Source organism: Panthera tigris, chromosome D1 (assembly GCF_018350195.1).
Source record: "Panthera tigris isolate Pti1 chromosome D1, P.tigris_Pti1_mat1.1, whole genome shotgun sequence".
In the NCBI taxonomy this organism is placed as follows: domain Eukaryota; kingdom Metazoa; phylum Chordata; class Mammalia; order Carnivora; family Felidae; genus Panthera; species Panthera tigris.
The window spans coordinates 45132399-45155900 of NC_056669.1; the positions used below are offsets into that span (position 1 = coordinate 45132399).

The following is a 23502-nucleotide window of genomic DNA, read 5'->3' on the forward strand; positions in this document are numbered from 1 at the left end:
CTAGCTAAGGGATATTTTCTTTTTCTGACACTCCTTTTCCTCTCCATTAGCAAATCTTGTCACCCTTACCTCCTAAACATATACGAAGTCTGTGTATTTCTCTCCATCCCTACTGCTACTATACTGGCACAAGCCATCATCTGTCTGAGACTAACTGTTCTCCCAGCTTCCAGTCTTGCCTCTATTCCATTCTTTATATAATAGCCAGAATGTTTTCTTCTTCTTAAAATGTGAATTAAATCATGCTACTTCCACACTTAAAACTCTCCAATGACTTCCAATTGCACTGAGAAAAATATCAAACTCACATATTCTCTCTCTCTCTCTCTCTCTCTCCCCTACACACACACATAGACACAGACACACCTGAATAAAGCAAGTATGTAATCCTCTTAATATCATTAGGGCCACAGATTTTCAGTGAGATAAAATTTTTCTTCTTTTTTTAAATTTTTATTTATTTGTATTTTTTTAGTTTTATTTTTTTAATTTACATCCAAATTATTTAGCATATAGTGCAACAATGATTTCAGGAGTAGATTCCTTAATGCCCCTTACCCATTTAGCCCATCCCCCCTCCCACAACCTCCCCAGTAACCCTCTGTTTGTTCTCCATATTTAAGAGTCTCTTATGTTTTATCTCCCTCCCTGTTTTTATATTCTTTTTGTTTCCCTTCCCTTATGTTCATCTGTTTTGTATCTTAAAGTCCTCATATGAGTGAAGTCATACGATATTTGTCTTTCTCTAATTCCACTTAGCATAATACCCCCTAGTTCCATGCACACAGTTGCAAATGGCAAGATTTCATTCTTTTTGATTGCCGAGTAATACTCCATTGTATATATATGCCACACCTTCTTTATCCATTCATCCATTGATGGACATTTGGGCTCTTTCCATACTTTGGCTATTGTCGATAGTGCTGCTATAAACATGGGGGTGCATGTGTCCCTTCTAAACAGCATACCTGTAACCCTTGGATAAATACCTAGTAGTGCAACTGCTGGGTCATAGGGTAGTTCTATTTTTAGTTTTTTGAAGAACCTCCATACTGTTTTCCAGAGTGGCTGCACCAGCTTGCATCCCCACCAACAATGCAACTTTCTCCACATCCTCGCCAACATCTGTTGTTGCCTGAGTTGTTAATGTTAGCCATTCTGACAGGTGTGAGGTGGTATCTCATGGTGGTCTTGATTTGTATTTCCCTAATGATGAGTGATGTTGAGCATTTTTTCATGTGTCGGCTGGCCATCTGGATGTCTTCTTTGGAGAAGTGTCTATTCATGTCTTGTGCCCATTTCTTCACTGGATTATTTATTTTTTGGGTGTTGAGTCTGATAAGTTCTTTATAGATTTTGGATACTAACCCTTTATCTGATATGTCATTTGCAAATATCTTCTCCCATTCCATCAGTTGGCTTTTAGTTTTGCTGATTGTTTCCTTTGCTGTGCAGAAGCTTTTTATTTTGATGAGTTCCCAATAGTTCATTTTTGCTTTGGTTTCCCTCGCCTCCAGAGATGTGTTGAGTAAGAAGTTGCTGCGGCTAAGATCAAAGAGATTTTTGCCTGCTTTCTCCTTGAGGATTTTGATGGTTTCGCTTCCTGCCTTGCATTTAGGTCTTTCATCCATTTTGAGTTTATTTTTGTGCATGGTGTAAGAAAGTGGTCCAGTTTTCCCTGCATGTTGCTGTCCAGTCTTCCCAGCACCACTTGCTGAAGAGACTGTCTTTATTCCATTGAATATTCTTTCCTGCTTTGTCAAAGATTAGTTGGCCATACGTTTGTGGGTCCATTTCTGGGTTCTCTATTCTGTTCCATTGGCCTAAGTGTCTGTTTTCGTGCCAAGAGATAAATTTTTTCTAAAATGAAGTCAAATAAATCTATAATCTTAACTTTGAATTGGAAATATCAATATGCTCATTATTTTCTCTTTCTCTAAAAAGAAAGGGGGAAAAAAGTATTCTCTAGCTCTTTTTACTGGGAAGCCCAAAAAATAATAACTACCCTAGAAGCAAGAAGTACCCAAGTACCCAAATTGAAGTCTCTAAATACCATTTCCCACCAAAAGAACAGGGGTCATTGGAGAAAAGACTGATTCTGTTTCTAGGGGAGGAAATGTCCAAAATGAGCCTGGACCATTTCATTTTATCACAAAGCAAGAAAGTTATCAGAGATATTGGCATTATATAAAAAAGAAACAGAAGTCAACTTGAAGAGGCTCTCATGGTCAAAGGTAGTGTAATTCCTGGGTTGAAACAAGACCAAATATTCTAAAATTTACATCTTCATAATGACATTTGAAAATAAAGACTCATAAATAAGTCAGTTTTGCAGAATGCTAGAGGCCAATTCTTTCTGAACACTGGTAAGTAAAGGGAAGTAGTCAAGCATTTTATTATGACTTTGTGAACAAATCAAACTATTTCAGAGTAACCAAACAGTCGAAAAGGGAAAAGTTTTTTTTAAAAGAACTCATGGGGCACCTGGATGGCTCAGTTGGTTAAGCATCCAACTTCAGCTTAGGTCATGATGTCATGGTTTGTGAGTTCGAGCCCTGCATCAGGTTCTGTGCTGACAGCTCAGAGCCTGGAGCCTGCTTCAGATTCTGTGTCTCCCTCTCTGCCCCTCCCCTGCTCATGCTCTGACTCTCTCTCTCTCAAAAATAAACATTAAAAAAAGATTTTAAAAAATCTGCACAAGTAAATAATTAGAAGAAACAATAATGTTATAATATCATTTTGCAACTCTCAATGAAATAATAAACCCTGGTAATGATTAATAATGGGTGCTACAACAATTAAGTGAAAGCCTAATGGGGAGCTTTATGTTAGTTGTATTAATAGAGCCCACTGATCAATCTTAGCATCACAAAAAGAGACACAACTAATGTGCTTCCTAATGTGATGCAATAGGAATTCATACACATAGTAAACGTGAAGTATTTCTGTCCCCTCCACCCCCTAAAAATTGAAACTGAATTGCTTAAACCTCTATATCTAACAAACAGTTCATAGGAAACACTTGGGTTAAAGAAACATATTAGTATCACCAGTAAGGATATAATTAGCAAAATCCAAAATGTGGGAAATTTCCCAGAACTAATAACATAGATCTTCAACAAATAAATGGCAAGGAAAAAAAGAAAGGGAGTTAGGGGGAGGAGGCAGCTATTAAAAACTAAAAGAGACTTTGGATCCCAATTAAAACAAAGAGATTGCAGAAGATATCTGTGAGATATGAGAATATAAGCTCTAATTGGATATATGATAATATTAAATACTAGGTTTTTTAAATGTGTGACAATAGTATTTTGATTGTACTTTGGTAGTAGTGTTGATTTGTTTTTAAGGAGTCTTTATCCTTTTAGCCATAGTCTTTAAGGAGTCTTTACCTTGAGTTATTTATGGAAGAAGTGATATGTTGTCTGGGATTTGCTTTAAATTAATTCAGTACTTGTGGGGTTGGGACAGTACAGGTGGAATAAACTGGTCACATGTTAACTGTTGAAACTGTATGAAAGGTACACAAGAGTTAGTTACTTTATTCTTTCTACACTTGTGTATATTTGAAAATAACACACATAAAGAAAGAAGAAGAAACAGGAGAACTGACTTTGTCAGTACTTTTATAGGATTGACTAGCCCTTGTAACTGGGATATGGAAGGCTCTACATCCTTTAGAGCTGTGCACGCATCAAGATGTTTGCTTACCTCTACCAACTTGGAAGCTAAATACATGGAAATTGTTGTACTTTTATAAAACATCATTGATACTCCTGCCAAAAAGCCTGAAACAACAAATAAAGCAAAACTGATCAAATCTCAAAGTATTTCTTTGTTATTAAGTCATTCAGAAATGTTCACTCACTTAAGCAAGACACAATCGATTTGTAGCACTGCCCTTTGTTATACAAAAATAAGGACAGTAATATATGTGATGACATTAAAATGAGGTGAATTTGTGGATATCACACATTTTTAAATTATGAAATTGACTTTCAGAGTTAGGAACACACAGTTTTGACATATATATTACAAAGACACTTTATATTCTAAATATAACTTTAAAAACAGTAGTCTTAACAAATATAATGATTTTCAAAAATAATTTTTAAAGGCTATTGATACCATTTCTCATTTTAAGTGAAAATATTTATTAATCAATTCTTCTAACAGCTCAAATTACTTTTAGTGATATCATCAAACTTCTCTCCATAGTACTGCCTTTGTTCCTTAAATGGGAAACAAAGGCAGAGGGAGACCAGGAATACTGGTAGCAGGAATATCACTAATAAATATCTGTAAACTGTCAATTTTACTTAAGTAGCATGTATGCTGTACTTGCAGAAAATGTTAATCTTGAGTTCTTATTTTTATGAAACTAAGTTCTTTAAAAATAAAAATATATATGATTAAAATATATGTCACTTGCCAGTGGCAAAACCAGAATGCTTCAAGCAATATAACTGTGCTTCCATTAGTCACCAAATTTTTTGAGTTTTATGTTCTTTTATAACACATTCCCTAGGATCCCAGGCCTGTAGCAGGCCAGATACCCAAGTCATTATATTGCCATTTCAAAACATCAGATGGCAAGAATGCCTGGGTATGTTAAACTTGGCGAATACAAAATGTGTGGACTGGTTCCTCAGTAGGGATTCTACTATGGAGAAAAAGAGTTATACAGAAATCAGATGAATTTGGAAACTATTTCTGAGTCATTCCTACCACGGATTGATGCAACAGCAGTAACTCTTGTGTTATCATTGCCTTACCAGCTATAATAGCATGCAATTCATCATCCAGGTTTCTGACCCAGCGCAGGAAGCAACTAGTACCCTACATCAAGAAGAAAATGCAGTGACTTCAGTTGTTTCATTTCTAGAAAACATGCATGTAACATCTATAATGAGTGAGTCACTAGCAGACCTTGATGGCAAATTGGTGATCTAAATCAAACTATTTTAAATATATGAGTTGGAAAACTATCAACAATAACCTGTTATAAAGTTATTGTTCTGGATAGACTCTATTAAGAAATTATACATAATATTTTTATTGTCAGGGCGCCTGGGTGGTTCAGTCAGTTAAGCATCTGACTCTTGATTTTGGCTCAGTTCATGATCTCACAGTTCGTGAGATCACGACCCACACAGGGTTCTGTGCTGACAGTGCAAAGCCTGCTTGGTATTCTCTCTCTGTCTCTCTCCTCTGTCTCTGTCCCTACCCTGCTTGTGTACTCTCTCTGTATCAAAATAAATTTAACAAACTTTAAAAAAAATATACATAATATTTTTATTGTAATTATTTTCCAAAATGAAGGCATAAATTTTCCTTTGCCTAGATGTAGAATCACTCCCACTGTAACAAGAAGAAAAATCAAATACACTATAACTCTAAGCCAGAATTCCAAACTCAGATAAAGTATTTTTCAATATAATGGTGAAATAAAGACTTTTTCCAGTAGATAAATACTGAGACCCACATAGTAGCTTTGTAAGTGATGAATTTTCATAAATGGTAAAAGGTAATTTTGCAGGCAGAAGGAATATAGTATCATTTAGATCTGAAAAAAGAAATGAGGAGCTCTGAAGATGGCAAAATGAAGATAAACTTAGAAGACATTTTTTTAAATATCATTTCTTTCTATACAAATAAACTATCAAAAGAAGAACTATTAAAAGAACTATCAAAGAAGGGGTGCTTGGGTGGCTTAGTCATTTAAGCATCCAACTTCAGCTCAGGTCATGACTTCATGGTTCATGAGTTTGAGCCCTGCATCGGGCTCTGTGCTGACAGTTCAGAGCCTGGAACCTGCTTCAGATTCTGTGTCTTCATCTCTCTCTTCCCCTCTCCTGCTAGCGCTCTGTCTCTGTCTCTCTATCAAAAATTAATAATAATAATAATAATAATAATAATAATAAAATAACTATCTAAAGCAGTGGTCATAAAATATGGCCCACTAGCCAAATCTGGCTTGCCAACTGTTTGTATGTGGTTCATGAGCTAAGAATGTTTTTACACTTCTCAATGGATAAAATAAAATTGTAATATTTTGAGACATGTAAAAATCAAATGAAATTCTAATTGAAGTGTGACAAAGTTTTATTAGAACATAGCTATGGGTGGCTCAGTCGGTTAAACGTCCAACTTTTGATTTTGGGTCAGGTCATGAGCTCACAGCTCATGAGTTCGAGCCCCATGTTGGGCTTTGGGCTGACAGTGCAGAGCCTGCTTAGGATTCTCTTTCTCTTCCCTCTCTCTGCCCTTGTCTCACTTGTGCTCTCTCTCTCTTTGAAAAATAAATAAACTTTAAAAAAAAGAACTATGCTCCTTTATTTATATATTGTCTATGGTTGCTTTCACACTACAACAGCAGAGTAGAGTAGTTATGACAGAGACCAACCATATCAGCCACAAAGCTTGAAACAGTTATCATCTAGCCAATTACAGAAAACGTTTTCTGACTCCTGGTCTAAAACAAAAATGGTAACAATAGATCATGGGGTTTATAACACATGAAAAGATAAATGTATACCACAAAGGATGAGAAGGAGGAATTTGAGGTATAATATTCTAAGAGTCATACACTATACATGAAGTGGCATAATATTTGAAAACAATAACTGATGAATTTAAAATGCTTATTATAAATGTTAAGGCAGTCACTAAGTTAAAAAAGAGGTATAAATAGTAAGCCAAGAGTGAAGACAGAATACAAAAATACAAAAAACAAAAAAAAAAACTAAATACATAAATTTTTTTTAAAAATCCAGGAGGAATAAAAAGGAAAAAAACAATGGAAAAAAATACAAAACAATTAGCAAGAGGTAGTGCTAATGGTAAACTATACCATTATCAAAAAGTACATTAAATGTAAATAGCTTAAACATACCAATTAATAGAGATTATCAAATTGGATAAAAAAGGAAGAACCAACTACATGTCATCTAAAAGAATCAACCTTTAAACTGAAGACACAGTTAAGACTAAAGTAAAAGGACAGAAACAATGTACTATCAAATATAATCAAAGGAAAACTGGAATAGCCATATTAATATCATACGTTGTAGACTTCAGAGCAAGGAATATTACCAGAAATAAAGAAGAACATTACAAAATGAAAAAAGAGTCCATTCCCTGAGAAGACACTGAAGAAATATGAATTGTTGCTCCGCCCTTCTCCCAATTACATCCTTATAAAGACGCTAATGGCATTGGCAATTTTATTTTAAATCCCATATGGCTTTGGAACACACTGTACCATTTTTTTTATAAGGGATTTTCTGACCCGGTTGTATTTTTCTATAGTTTAATACCATTAGTTTGTATTACCTGGGCAAATAAATAGTAACAGAAATTAAAGCAAACAAATGAAACATGCTCTGAGATATGCTGGATGGTGGAGAATAACCAATTTGGGATAAAAATGTTGGGAGACAATCCACATGCGACACTTAGGGTTTATGTTAAGAATAAACATAAACACTATGACATAAGAAATGAAAAAGAATATGAACATATAAAGTTACAAATATTCTGTCCTATTTAACTCTTGTATATTCAAAGACAGTAATGTTTCCTAATCAAAACTATTGAAAATATTTTCAATATTAGTAATATTTCATAACAAGTAATTAACTATAGCTTATCATTTGTTACTCCTGTTCTCCTTTCCATTTAAAAATACTTCCCCTATATGTACCTTATATAAATAAACTTTTACATAAAATGATACATAACCATCTTACCCAAAATGACTCCAGAATTCAAGTTTCCCTGCACTATTATTATTTTTTTTTTTTCACTTTAAAAACAATGTGTGTGTGTGTTTGCATATAGTCAACCTTAGTTAACATATTTTACCATTTGGAAACTACGTTTAGGTTTATAGTCTAAATTTTAGATGTTTAATAAAATGTCAGTAGTATGACTTATATATGAGTGATCCCCATTAAACAAAAGGCCATTACTTAAAATTTCAGAGTACTATGTCATGGATGATCCTTACAAATGTGTTTAGGTGTGTGCTTATACATGTGCTGGTATGTTTATAGGAACATGCAGAAACGGTGGAAGAATGTTAACAATGGTTATTTGAGAGAGTGTAGCAGGAATAGTGAGTAGATCAAAGAGGGATAACAAGTCATTTCTTACATAAGTCACAACAGAAAATCTTTACTGGCTCTATCAAGTGTTGATATCAGCTAGAAGGGTCTGAAATAAGTTTAAATTAATAACCAGGCAGTAAGTATGATCAAGAAAAACAAAGAGACCAGATATATTAATATAATTTTTGATGTTAGAAATATAACAGTTAAAATTTTTCAGTATCTACATTACTGAAAAAAAAGGAAGTCTTTGAAAATCTTTCATATTATATATAAATGCAAATATATCTACACTTTGAAGCATATTAAATAACATTTTAAAAGAAATTTTTCCAACCTCAATTCCCAATATATATTGCATATATACTTGGAGACATTAAAACATTTATGAATACAACAGAAAGAAGCATTAAAAAATGATAGATGGGTTAAGGCCGTATCTCATTCTAATAATAGCCATGTTATTTATTTCCCATTTTTCTCTCCTCTGCTGAAAGCCTTACCTTGTATATACTAACAAAAGAGCCCAGAAAAGCTCCGAGCTGGAAGTTTTCTTTATTGTAGAAGAGAGAAAATAGCCGGGATGGCTGTGTAAACAGATGCCGAAATGCAGAGGGAATTCGGAGGCAGCACTGGATCAAGTATCCCACGCTAAACATTCTGATGAAACCCTAGAGAAAATTGGGATAAAATTCTGATTTACATCCAAATATTTAAGTCCGACAGATATAAATTTTACTGGTTTAGAATCAAAACAGAACTCAAAAATAAATAAATAAATAAATAAATAAATAAATAAATAACACGTTTATATCAAAGCATTTTCAAAATTAAGTCCTAAGACCTCAAATAATTTTAAAACAATTACCTTAAAATAAGGGTAAAATTTTTCAGTGATTACACTTTCTTTGATTTTCAAAACCTTGGAAGTCTCACAAGCACTGGCCAAACTTGTCTATGCAACAAACTTCCATTTCCTGACATTCTGTTAACAATAACCAGGACTTATGATTCCTAAACCAAAACTGAATTTTAGGAACAAAAGCAATGAAATTCCAAAAAAATAGTTTACAAAACCAATGTGTTTTGGAAATTTTAACAGGGTACTTTTCTTTTTCTTTTTTTATGTTTATTTATTTTTGAGAAACATAGACAGAGTGTGAGTGGGGGAGGGGCAGAGAGAGAGGGAAACAGAATCTGAAGCAGGCTCCAGACTCTGAACTGTCATCACAGAGTCAAACTCACGAATCACAAAATCATGACCTGAGCCGAAGTCGGACACTTGCTTAACTGACTGAGCCACCCAGGCGCCCCAATAGTGTACTCTTCTTAATAACTGGTGTAAGTAGGAATTCTTTTGACAGAAAAAAATAACTTTATTTTTAGACCTTTGGTATCAACTTTTTAAATGATCAGGCTAAAAGAATTTTCCAGAAAAAAAAATTATACCTAGGTTTTTATTTCTATGCTTAACTGTGTCAGGTCAAAACATCTCTAAGAATCGGTAGCATTTAAGGTACACTAAGCAAAACTTGAAAAAGCAAATGCACTACAAAGGCATACTTGCTGCCAACATTTTCCCATATTACCTCCAACTATTTATAGGGCAAAAAAGAACAGAGAGGATGACTAGTGCTGGTCAATTTCATTTCAGTATTTAGGGAAATGAAATTTAAACATCACTTCTTACTGACAGACTGAAAACTTCTTATTAACACAAAACCAAACGTTATCTAAAAGAACAGTATTTTAAAAATTCATGTTTATGAATGTTTATGAAGTTTCATGCTCATAAGGAGGAGCACATAAGTCAGTGAACAAACAAAATAACTACAGATTAGTGTAAGTGTTATGCAGGAAATAATCAAGACTCTAGGAGGGAAATTAACAGGCAGCCTATATTAAATTGGGTGATAAGGGAAAGCGATGGAGGATGTGTCATTTAAACAGACAGAAGAGAGGAGCTGGCATGATGAAAACATTTCAGATAGCTTGGACAGAAAGCACAAAGACAAAACAGACTGGCAGGTATGAGGAACCAACAAAAAATGTGAATGGAGCATAGTGAGTTGAGGGGAAAGTAATTTGTATATTTCCTCAGGGATATGATTTAGCATGTGGTGTAACTGAGCTGATGGAATAATGAGGTACACTGTCAAAATATATTTACTATATTTATGGTGTAAATTCCTCACCTACAGGTCTCCAAATAATTTTACATTCACAGACATATTACTCCCATTTATATGAAAATTGCCAAGTTTATAGTATTGGTACACATTTGCTGATACAATGACTAGATTTCTTCAATCCTCAGTAATTCTCCGTAACATTCTCAGAGAATTTTTTTTTTTAACGTTTATTTATTTTTGAGACAGAGAGAGACAGAGCATGAACGGGGGAGGGGCAGAGAGAGAGGGAGACACAGAATTGGAAGCAGGCTCCAGGCTGTGAGCCATCAGCCCAGAGCCCGACGCGGGGCTCAAACTCACGGACCGCGAGATCGTGACCTGAGCTGAAGTCGGACGCTTAACCGACTGAGCCACCCAGGCGCCCCACAGATAATTTTTTTTTAATATCACTTCCCCTCTTCCCAAACTTTATCAAATACATCTGATTTAATCAGAATATTTCTCTTAGTTACCCTCCTGAAGTCTTCCCTTGAATTAGCAGTACGTCCAGTTGGAGGAAATAATGACTGTCTGGGAGCTGGCAGACCCTGACTGAGGCTGCCAGCAACGTTGCTCTCCTCCCCATTTTAAAAGTGGGGCAGAAAATCAGATTTAGAAGCAGTGTATCAGAAACCACTGCACAAGTGAAAAAACACTCTACTGCTTTAACCTCTGGTCATATCCTTGGGGACTCTAAGGTAAGTGTTGGCTTGGGCAAATGCCACCATCAACATTAATTAGATCACAGGCACTCATGTTCATAAGCACTAATGTGATACAATCCCTCTCTCCCAGAATGACTGCTGAGAGGCTTTTTTTTTTTAAATTATTATTATTATTTTAAAAAAATTTAACCTTTTTAAATTTATTTTTGAGGCGGGGGGAGGGGGGGTGCACAGAAAGAAAGACTCAGAATCCAAAGCAGGCTCCAGGTTCCAAGCCGTCAACACAGAGCCCAACGCAAGGCTTGAACCCACGAACCGAACTGTGAGATCATGACCTGAGCTGAAGACAGACACCTAACCTACTGAGCCACCGAGGCTCCCCCGGAAGGCTATCTGTTGGGGATGCTGTACAACTCTGCTCTTCTCATCATCAACTGAGTGGGGATAAGACATTATAAGAAAGAACATAAACTTTTTGAAGTATCAGGATTGTGAGAGCCCCATCCACAACCAAAGAACTTGTAGCAGATGGTGCCACCTGTGCCAGACTAACTGCAATTAAAATAACTTCCGTCCCAGAGTTGGTGGCAATGGAGGATGGGGGGATGACAGGCACAGAATGGGGGATGGGCGAGGAGAGACACTCCAGTACACTAACATATTATGGAGTGAAGAATTTATGCCAGTGGATATAGCTAACTTCCTTCATATAGAGCAACTGTGGACATGCTCCAGTTACATCCATGCGTTAAAAAACGTAACAACTTTACAAGTCCAACACCAAATACCACCGTACCAGCTTGTGCACAGTGTATGTGTGAGACTGCTCACCCACTAGTACACAGCATACTCCAGGGACCTTGATCTAAAATGTATTCTAGTGCGAATACATTACAAAGTACAAATTTTAATAACTTTCTTTTTCTGTCTTTTTTTGCTATGGTTGCTTCAGCTTCTCTTCTGCTTTGAAATTTTAACACTAATTTTTAAATAAGCGGATTTTAAAATTATTTAACAAAGGATCTGGTAAGTGAATACTAAAAGCTAAATTGTTACCTAATTTTCACAAATTCCTTATTTTTCAAGTCAAATGCAAAGCATGATAGCAATTACTGTCAATTTTTCCATTTACTTTGAAATCATGTTTTAATTATAAAGTTATTTCTATACATATTTCCTGCAGCGAATAAAGTGATACTTTCATATACTTACTTTAATGCAATAAGAGATGCAATTATCTTCATAGTGTTTGCAACATCTATGCCTTGGTCCATGCTTACATCTGAAATAAAACACAAATAACAAATTATGTGTTTATATATGTGTATGTGTGTATATGTGCTTAAAACTCTGTAACCTAAAAAGGAGAAAATATTACCTACTTATATTTAAATGCATACATCTTTTGGTTTCTTGGGACATAAAAAAGCAAATATAACAGATTTTTTTTTCTTTGCAGTTCAGCATTTGATACAGTGCATAAAATTTGTGACTGCAGTCAAAATACTTAAATGTGGAACAGAAAAAACATTGGTAAATATTTGTGACTAAGTATGAAAAATATGTATATATTATCTCTATACTCTGCCAAATCTTTTGGAAGCTTTAAGTTGCTTACTGAAGAGCATAACAGTCATAAATCATCCATGAAGTCAGTACTTGAGCAAAAATCATAATGGAAAGTGCTCAGGTTACTGGAATGTATACTTAATTATATTTGAAAGAAAACATCTGGAAAAGAAACATGATAGAGTATTAGAATTCAAAATTCAATTTTAAAAATAAATATAGAAATAGATCATGTGGGAATTCAAAAGTAGGTTATTTGTGATTTGACTACAAACCACTTGGTCCTCTTGTGTTTAGTAAACCCTTCTGCAAGGAAGACTACTGTTCAAGACACTGAAGATGCTGACTCCAGGACTATACATACATTCACTCGAGGCTTAAAAAAGTAAGTAACATATCTAACGTGGGTCTAGCTCTCCGCCTTTCCCTCTGAAGGATTCATGTTCTAAAATGAGTAGTCTTTATAACTCTTGCAGACTGCAGTTAATTATCTTCATGGTTACATTAACTTTCTTGTTGATAATAATTTGTAGAGTAATATTCTGGCTCAAGGTCTCTCTAATTCCATTTGCAAATTGATTAGCAAAACCTTTTGGGAAATCCAATTCTGAGCCACAGCTGGAGTATGCAGGCAGCCTTTCATACACAAGGATGACAGCAGTAGTTCCTACTGACCGTAGCCCTTATGTCACTAGAATGATGGGACATGTCTGGCCATGTGAAGTTGAGGGCTTAAAGCTGGAGCCTAAAAGAGGTAAAGCAGTGAAGGGTGGCCGTATGTAAACCATCACTCTTCATACTTCTAAGTGTCCTCTTCAAAGACATTCTTCAGCCAGTGCTACTGGAACTACACAGAGATTGTTAAACTCTCTTTGCTAGTGAAGTTAAATTCTAATAACAGCTATACTGTCATTTAATCTTTCCTTAGTCTGTTCTTAAAACTTCTCAAAACCTGGACTCCCTGTCTTATCTGCTCTGCTTATGCATTACCCTGCATCTGCTCTCACAGCAGTGGGTACTCTGACAAGTTCTACCACGACCTGATTAGCTCTGATACCCAAGGTATCATTCATCCACATAATACATTCTCTGCACTTCCCTCTGATTCTTGGTGAACATGATTTCCATGAATAGGGATTCCCTCTCTCTTTTCTCCACTTAGGTGATTCATAACTATTTTGAACTTACTTAAGAAGTTCACTACCAATCACACCACTGGATATTTACCCCCAAATTACAAAAATACTAATTCAAAGGGATATATGCACTTCTATGTTTATTGCAATGGTATTTACAGTAGCCAAATTATGGGAGCGGCCCAAGTGTTCACTGATGAATGGGTAAAGAAGAGGCGGTATGTATGTATGTGCGTGTGTGTGTACACACACAGTGCAATATTATTTAGCCATATGATATTGCGCATATGTGGAATTTAGGAAACAAAAAAATAAATGAGCAAAGGGGAAAAAAGGAAAAAGAGAAAAACCAAAAAACAGTCTCTTAACTATAGAGAACAAACTGATGGTTACTAGAGGGGAGGTGAATGGGGGAATGGGGGGATGGATGAAACAGGTAATGGGGGATTAAGGAGTATACTTATCATAATGAAAAAATCAAAACAAGAAAAAAAGATATACATAAAATTCTTTTAAAAAGTTCACTACCACAATTATTCCTGCCATCTGTTATCCCTTCCTTGCCTCTTACCTTCTGTATGTGGTGTATACTAAAATGAAGACAAACTCTTTAAATTCAGTAAAAATTCTGAGTACCTACACTGTGCTCATGTATGTGAGGCCACTCACATGTTATTTCATTTAATGCATACAGCATTCCTTAACAAAGATCGTTAACCCAAGTTAACAGATGAGCACTTTAGGATCCAGAGTGGTTAAATCACTTGCCCAAAGTCACAAAGCCAGCAAGGGGTAAAATGAGAGTCTAACATAGGTCTTCTGATTCCCACTTCAGCTTCCTATAACCGATGTCTAACTTTCTATATTGGTTATTCATTCGATACTCTCTCAAATATCACTACCAAGATTATTTTTATTAACTAATGTTCTAATTTTAAATCATTAAATTAATTTTCTTCAATATCTATACTAGAAATACAAATATTTGTATGAAATTCATACTTATTTGTATAATATACAAATAAAGTTATCTTATTCCATTTCTAAAGCCCTGAACATTTCCACTCTTGCAAAAACAAAAAAACAAAACCCTTTACTTAAGGTTTGCTCCTTGTACCTATATCTTCTTGAATCTCTCCCAGAACTTTTCTTTCTCCTTCCTACACTTAGCATATTTGATTAGCACATATTAATCTGTTTCCCGAAGTTCCCCATTCCAGCCTCCTGCAACTCTGCCTAGTTAGACATAGAAAACTATTATAAGTTCATATAAATCTATTAAAAAGACCATATGATGGTCTATAGTCCAGACAAAAATAATAAATAACATTGACTTGCTATTATGTGCCTTTTATAAAACTCTATGCATTGTTTTTTGCAAAACAAACAAACAAACAAAAAAAAAACAAAAAAAAAAAACATCATTACTGAAAAGAAAACAAAAACACTTTGACATGGTACAAATATCATAGAAAACAGTGACAAAGTGTGCTAAGTATCAAGATAAAGAACTTACACTGAATCCACAAGTTTCCTGATTAGAGCAATTACATTCATTCTTCTTGGCTTTTGCTCATGTTTCTCTGTCTTCTGTTCCACTTTTGCATATGCCGCTTCTGGTGAGTAAGAATGTGTGGGAATTTCTTCCTTCCCTACAATAAACCTAAAGAAAAGAGCACAATCTGAAGAATTTTTCACCTTAAAAAAAAAAAAAAAACCAAAAAAAAAAAAAAACCTTGACTTTGTTAATATATAAATACATTTTGGATAGTACCTTATCATTTAAAATAAGATTTTTCAAAATTTACATAAAATCTTATCCTTTAGAAATACAAGCTTTAAAAATCTGAATGCTTCGGAAATGTTGACAGCCATTTCTTTAATACAAATTCTTCCACTAAGTTTTTTTTTTTAATTCCAGGATAGTTAACATCCAGTGTCATATTAGTTTCAGGTGTACAATATAGTGACTCCACAATTCTGCACATTAGTCAGTGCTCATCATGGTAAGTGTACTCTTAATACTCTTCATGTGTTTCACCCAACGCCCGCAACCCACCTGCTCCATGGTAACCATCAGTTTGTTCTCTGCTTAGTTAAGTTTCTACTTCTTGGTTTGTCTCTCTTTCTTTCTTTTTTTTCCTTTGATCATTTGTTTTTGTTTCCCAAATTCCACATATGAGTAAAATAATATAGTATTCGTCTTTTTCTGACTGGGTACTTAGCATTAATTATACACTCTAGCTCCATTCATGTTGTTGCAAGTGGCAAAAGTGCATTCTTTTTGTGGCTAAATAATATTCCATTATATGTATATACCATTTCTCTATTCACTCATCAGTTGATGGACACTTGGGCTGCTCCCATAATTTGGCTAGTGTAAGTAATGCTGCAATACACATAAGGGTGCATGTATGCCTTTAAATTAATGTTTTTCCATTTTGGGGGGGCAAATACTCAGTACTGTGATTACTAGATTGTAGGGTAGGTCCATTTTTTAACTTTCTGAGGAATCTCCATACTGTTTTCCAAAGTGGCTGTGCCAGTTTGCATTCCCACCAACAGTGTAAGAGGGTTCCTATTTGGAGAAATAAGAACACCAACACCTTTTGTTTCTTGTGTTATTGATTTTAGCCATTCTGACAAGTGTGAGGTGATATCTCATTGTGGTTCTGATTTGCATTCCCCTGATGATCAGTGATGTGAGCATCTTTTCATGTATCTGTTGACCATCTGGATGTCTTCTCTGGAGAAATGTCTATTTATGTCGTCTGCTCACTTTTTAAAAAATCTTTATTTATTTATATTGAGAGAGAGCACGAGTGGGGAAGGGACAGAAAGAGAGGGGGAGAAAGAATCCTAAGCAGGCTCCACACTGTCAGCACAGAGCCTGATGCAGGGCTTGATCCCATGAACCTGAGATCATGACCTGAGTGGAAACCAAGAGTCGGACACTCAACCAACTGAGCCACCCAGGTGCCTCTCATCTGCCCACTTTTTAATTGAATTATTTGTTTTTTGGGTGTTGAGTTATATAAGTTCTTTATATATTTTGGATACTAACCCTTTATCAAATATGTCACTTGCAAATATCTTCTCTCGCTCTGTAAGCTTTTAGTTTTGTTCATTATTGCCTTTGCTGTACAGAAGCTTTTTATTTGATGTAGTCGCCACAGTTTTGTTTCTGTTTTTTCTTCCCTTGCCTTGGAGACAAATCTAGAAAAAGTTGCTATGTCCGATGTCAGAGAAGTTACTGCCTGTGCTCTCTTCTAGGATTTTTATGGTTTCATGTCTCACATTTAGGTCCTTTCAAATTTATCTTTGTGTATGGTGTAAGCCAGTGGTCTAGTTTCATTCTTTTGCATGTTGCTGTTTAGTTTTCTCAACACCATTTATGAAGAGGCTTTTTCCCATCGTGTATTCTTTCCTCCTTTCTCAAACATTAATTGACCATATAAACATGGGCTTATTTCTGGGCTCCCTATTCTGTTCCAACGATCTATGTGCCTATTTTTGTGCCAGTACCATACTATTTTGATTATTACAGCTTTGTAGTATAACTTGAAGTCTGGAATTGTGACACCTCCAGCTTTGCTTTGCTTTTTCAAGATTGTTTTGGCTATTTGGGGTCTTCTGTGGTTCCATGCAAATTTTAGGACTATTTGTAATAGTTCTGTGAAAAATGTTGTTGATATTTTGATAGGGATTGCATTAAATCTGTAGACTGCTTTGGGTAGTAAGGACACTGTTACAATATTTATTCTTCTGACCCATGAGCATCAGTTTGTGTCATCCATTTGTTTGTGTCATCTTAAATATCTTTTATCAACATTTTATAGTTTTCTAAAAATATGTATTCTATATTTTATAGAATACAAGTCTTATAGTTTTCTAAAAATATGTATTCTTTATTTTATAGAATACAAGTCTTTCACCTCCTTGGTTAAGTTTATTCTTAGGTATTTTATTACCTTTGGAGCAACTGTAAATGGGATTGCTATCTTTTCTTTCTGTTGCTTCACTATTAGTAAATAAAAATACCATGAATTTCTGTATGTTGATTTGGTACCCTACAACCTCACTGAATTCATTTATCAGTTCTGGTAGTTTTTAGGTGGAGTCTTTAAGGTTTTTTATATATAGTATCATGTTGCCTGCAAATAGTGAAATTTTTATTTATTCCTTACCAATTTGAATGCCTTTTCTTCCTTCTTCTTTTCTGATCACTATGGATAGGCATTCCAGTACTTGTTAAATATGAGCGGGAAGAGTGGATTTCCCCATCTTGTTCTTAACCTTAGGGGGAAAACGCTCTCCATTTTTTGCCACTGAGTGAAATGTTAGCTGTGGGTTTTTCATATATGGCCTTTATTATGTTGCAGTGTTCCCTCTAATCCTATTTTTTGAGGGTTTTTTTTTTATCATGAATGGATCTTCTACTTTAGAAAATGCTTTTTCTGCATCTATTGAAATATTTTTTATCCCTTCTTTTAATGATATGATGAATCTCACTGAACCACTCTTGCATCCCAGGAAAAAATCCCACTGGATTGTGGTACATGATTTTTTTTTTATTTTTTTTAATGTTTTTATTTATTTTTGAAGGAGAGAGAGACAGAGCATGAGCGGGGTTGGAACAGAGAGAGAGGGAGACACAGAATTCAAAGCAGGCTCCAGGCTCTAAGCTGTCAGCACAGAGCCCGATGCGGGGCTCAAACTCACGAACTGTGAGATCATGACCTGAACTGAAGTCAGACACTTAACCGACTGAGCCATCCAGGTGCCCCTGTGGTGCATGATTTTTTAAAGTATCATTGGGTTTGGTTTGCTAATATTTAGTTGAGGATGTTTGCATCTATGTTCAACAGAGATATTGGCCTGTAGTTCTCTTTTTTGTAGTGTCTTTATCTAGTTTTGGTATCAGAGTAATGCTGGCTTCGTAGAATGAATTAAGAAGTTTTCCTTCCTCTTCTATTTTTTGGAATAGTTTGAGAAGAATAGGTATTAACTCTTCTTTAAATGTTTGGTAGAATCCACCTGTGACGGCATCTAGTCCTGGACTTTTGTTTGCTGGGAGTTTTTTGATTAGTGATTCAATTTCATTGCTGGTAATCGATCTGTTCAAATTTTCTATTTCTTCTTGATTCAATTTTGGGAGCTTATATGTTCTAGGAATTTATCCATTTCCTCTAGGTTGTCCCATTTGTTAGCATATACTTTTTCACAATATTCTCTTACAATCTTTTGTATTTCGGTGGTGTTGGTTGTTATCTCTCCCAGTTCAAATTCTATTTTTTTGAGTCCTCTCTCTCTTTTAATGAATCTAGCTAAAGGTTTATCAATTTTTTGATCTTTTCAAAGAACTGTCTCCTGGTTTCACTGACCTGTTCTGTTGGTATTTTTAGTTTTTGTTTTTTTCTGCTCTAATCCTTATTATTTCCTTCCCTCTGCTGGTTTGGGGTTTTGTTTGTTGTTCTTTCTTTAGTTCCTTTAGATGTGTGGTTAGGTTACTTGGGATTTTTCTTGCTTCTGAGGTAGGCCTGTATTGCTATAAACTTCCCTCTTAGAACAGTTTTTGTTACATCCCAGATTTTGACTGTTGTGTTTGCATTTTCATTTGTCTTCAAGTATTTTTTAATTTCATCTTTGATTTCTTGGTTGACCCATTCATTGTTTAATAGCATGTTATTTAACCTCCATGTATTTATGTGCCTTCCATGTTTTTTCTTGTGGTTGATTTCTAGTTTCATAGTGTTGTGCTCAGAAAAGATGCATTTTATGACTTCAATCTTTCTGAATTTGTTGAGAATTGTTTTGTGGCCTAAACCGGGATCTATTCTGGACAACGTTCCATGTGCACTTGAAAAGAATCTGTATTCTGCTGTCTTAGGATGGAATGTTCTGAATATATCTGTTAGGTCCATCTGGTCTGATATTCAAAGCCATAGTTCCTTGGAATTTTCTGCTTTGTATGATTGATTACATATTGTCTTTCTTTGTCCCTAATTTCATGAAGGCTTTGTTTTAAAGTCTATTTTGTCCAATATAAGTTGGTACTCAGGCTTTCTTTTCACTTCCATTTGCATGATAAATGGTTCTCCATCCCTTCACTTTCAGTCTGCATGTGTCTTTAGGCCTGAAATGAGTCTCTTATCGGCAGCATATAGATGGGTCTTGCTTTTTTATCCATTCTGTCACCCATGTCTTTTGATTGGAATATTTAATCCATTTACATTCAAAGTAATTATTGGTATGAATGTATTTATTGCCATTTTGTTACATGTTTTATGGTTGTTTTGTAGTTCCTCTCTGTTCCTTTCTTCTCTTGCTCTCTTCTTTCATGATTTCTTGACTTTTTATAGAAAAATATTTGGATTCCTTACTCTTTATTTTTTTACAAATCTATTACTGCTTTTTGATTTGTAGTTACTATTAGGTTTATACATAACACCTTCTGCATATAAGTCTATATTAAGCTGATGGTTGCTTACTTTTGAACTCATTCTTTACTCCTCTCCTCCCCACATTTCAGATATTTGGTATCATACATCCTTTGATTTTGTGCTTCTCTTGACTGATTTTTAGATATACTTTGTTTTTATTTTTGTTTGTGTACTTCTCGTTTCTTCTCACTCTTACTTACGGTTTTTGTTTTTCCTTTTACAAAGTCCCCCTGAGCATTTCTTGTAGGGCTGGTGGAGTCGTCATGAATTCTTTTAACTTTTGTTTGTCTGGGAAGCTCCTTCTACTATTCTTAATGACTGCTTTGCTGGATAGAGTATTCTTGGCTGAAGACATTTCACTCTGAGCAGTTTGAATATATCATGCCAGTACCTTCTGGTGTGCAAAGTGTCTGTTAAAAAATCAGCTGATAGCCTTAACGGATTTCCTTTGTATGTAACTGTCTCCTTTGCTCTTGTAATCTTTAAAATTCTTTCTTTATCACTATTTTTTGTATCATTTTAATTATGATGTGTCTTGGTGTGGACCTCCTTAAGTTGAATTTGTTGGGGGATCTATGTGCCTCCTGAATCAGGATCTCTGTTCCCCGCCCCCACCACCACACCCCCCCCCATCCCCGCAAGATTTGGGAAGTTTTCAGCTATTATTACTTCAAATACATTTTCTGTCTCCCTTTCTCTCTTTTCCTTCTGAGATCCCTATACTGTGAATGCTATTACACTTGATGGAGTCACTGAATTTTCTAAGTCTATTCTCATACAGTATTTACTTGTCTCTCACCTATTCATCTCGATTGCTTTCCATTACTCTATCCTCCAGGTCACTTATAGGCTCCTCTGCTTTATACAGCCTACTATTTATTCCATCTCTTATATTTTTAATTTCATTTATTGAGTTCTTCATCTCTGATATGTTACTTTTTAGCTCTTTGGCAAGGGTCTCATTGATGTCCCCTACCCTTTTGTGAAGTCCAGTGAGTATCTTTATGGTCATTACTTCAAATTTTCTATCAAGCATATTATTTTTGTTTTACTTAATCTCCTGCTGTGATTTTGTCCTGTTTTTCATTAGGAACATATTCCTCTGTTTCCTCACTTTGTCTATCACTCTGTGTTGGTTTGTCTGTGTTAAGAAAGTCAGCTACATCTTCTACTCTGGAAAGTAGTGCTTTATGAAAAACAGGTCCTGTAGTGCCTTACAATGCAATGTCCCCTGTTCACCAGAACTGGTGCTTCAGGGGAATCTCCTGTTTGTGTTGCTTGTGTCCTGCTGTTGTGTCTGAGTCACTTTCTTTCAGTCCAGACGTCTTTACAACTCTGTGCTTGATGTGGCCTTTGCTTGCTATCTGTGGTGTTCGTGAGACTCTGGCTGCAAGCTCTGAGGAGGCAGGACTGCAGGATGGCTCAGAGGTGGGATGGTGGTGTTAGCAAAATCTACACAGAGCCCAGGACTGAGGCCAGCAGGCTTGGAGTGGGCCAGTCTTCAGGAGAACACTTGGGCAAGGCACATCGCTAGCAGGTTAGATAGCAAGTATCTGTGCAACACCTCCCACAGGTGGCCCTGTGTTTATACTGTGGGGCAGATGAGGAAAATGGTGCCTGACAGCTCCTTTGTTCTCAGAGAAGTCCCCCAACACACTTGAAATCACTACAAGGAGACCTTCCTCCCTCCCATTTGCCCCAGGCACTGTGCAAACTGTAGCTTCTAGGTTGTCTATGGTCTTTTTAAGGGCAAGACCCAGCTATCACTCACCCTCCCATCTTGCCCAGCACTGAGTCAGCTGACTTTTTAAGCCCCAGGCTCTAAATCCTGCTAGTTATACAAACCCATAGAATTCAGCCCTTCTGATTTTCAAAGCCAGATGTTATGGGGATTCATCTTCCCAGTTTGGGCTCCCAAGTGTGAAAGAGCAAGACTGTTTCTTTGACCTCTCTGCACCCACAGTTCCCTCCCTTCTGTGGGCACTCCCAACCACTGTTTCTGCCCTTCCTAATCTCCTAAATGTGGCTTCTTCTCTACATTTAGTTGTGGAGTTTGTTCTGTCAGTAGTTGGATTGCTTTCTGTTATTTTACACAGATGTGGATGATCTCTAGTTGTAAACATGGGATGAGGTGAGCTTAGGGTCCTCCTACTCCACCATCTTCCTAAACTCTCAACAATGCAGGTATTTTAAAATCAAATTAACCAAGTAAAATATAGCATAGAGCTTTTATGACACACTGTTTTAACTTAAGTCACCACTTTTTAAAGATACTACACACCTTAAAGTTTTTTCAAAGAAGCAGGTGAAATATTTACTTGGGTCTACTAATTGATCACAAAAATTCTATTTTTGCTCTAAATTCTACTAATAGTTACAACTGAATGAGTTTCTCATTTTTCAGTATAAAGTTATATCCCATCACTTTGAGTCATAAATAGCCACATTGCGGTAGAAATTCATATAACAATACTCAGGGAAATGGAGGGAGCTGAAGAATGAGGATCATAAAACAGTCAAGATTCCAAGTATTCTCACAAAATTTCATTAGAAAACCTTAAATTCAATGTTATCCTAATCTATTTATTTATCTTTGGAGAAATTTAGTATCAAGGAGAAGACACTATTCTTATCTCATTAAAACTGGACTATTTTTTTCCCAAAGACAATGCAAAAAGAAAAGAGAGGGGAAAAAAAGAAAGGAAGAATGAAAGAGTTGCCACCATTAGATATCCCTCAATCAGTATCCTTCATCTGTTTTCATTTTTGCTGTCTGTACCTTCACTATAAGAGTCATTGTTCTTTTAAAGAATAACTAAGCTTTCCTAAGAGAACTCTACCTGCCGAACTTTCAGGAAATACCTTAAAATGCAAACAAAACCTAGGGATCTATAATACTACACTAAGGTTCTGGAACATGGGACCTATGACAAACACAGTAAGAAAATGTAAACACTCAGAAAAGAGAGGTGAAAAAAAGCTATTACTATCAACTGCAACCCAAGTTTGTTAGGACAAACTTGATAAAACATCTAGCTTATTAAATCATAAGGGATATGCAATGAGATTGTGTGCCACAAGATGGCAGTTGTGCAGTCTAAGTAGCTCTCATTCCAAAAGAATTTGGTTCTTATTCATGGGTGTGCATGGACAGTTTAAGATCTGTACTACTGTTCTTTATGAACAAGATAAAAACTATGTTGGAACAGTTATAATAATCTCTCTTACACTGTTCATAACACTGTTGCTCTTTTAGCCAGGACTGACCATCTCAGATTAGAGGTAACTTCCTCAGAGAAGCTGTCCCTGCCTAAACTGGAGTGAGTTAGCAATCCTTCCTTTGTGCTATCATGTCCCAATAAATCCCCAATAGTAGACGTACCTTGTTAGTAGGCTATGTCTCCCGT

The 23502-nt window shown here is 35.6% G+C and overlaps 1 protein-coding gene across 9 annotated transcripts in view; it reads right to left on the bottom strand.

The window, feature by feature from the left end:
* The window catches only part of TMEM135 (transmembrane protein 135), a 362190-nt gene that overhangs the window by 114184 nt on the left and 224504 nt on the right, over positions 1-23502 (bottom strand). For all 9 annotated transcript variants that reach the window (XR_006207971.1, XM_042957322.1, XM_007079000.3 and 6 more), the window contains 5 exons: positions 15169-15315; positions 12160-12229; positions 8615-8782; positions 4776-4839; positions 3712-3788 (listed from right to left, as the gene is read on the bottom strand). Coding sequence is in view for 8 of the 9 variants with exons in the window: in XM_042957322.1 (XP_042813256.1) it covers positions 3712-3788; positions 4776-4839; positions 8615-8782; positions 12160-12229; positions 15169-15315 (526 nt within the window). In the remaining variant the exon portion in view is untranslated. The remainder of the gene's footprint in view (positions 1-3711; positions 3789-4775; positions 4840-8614; positions 8783-12159; positions 12230-15168; positions 15316-23502) is intronic.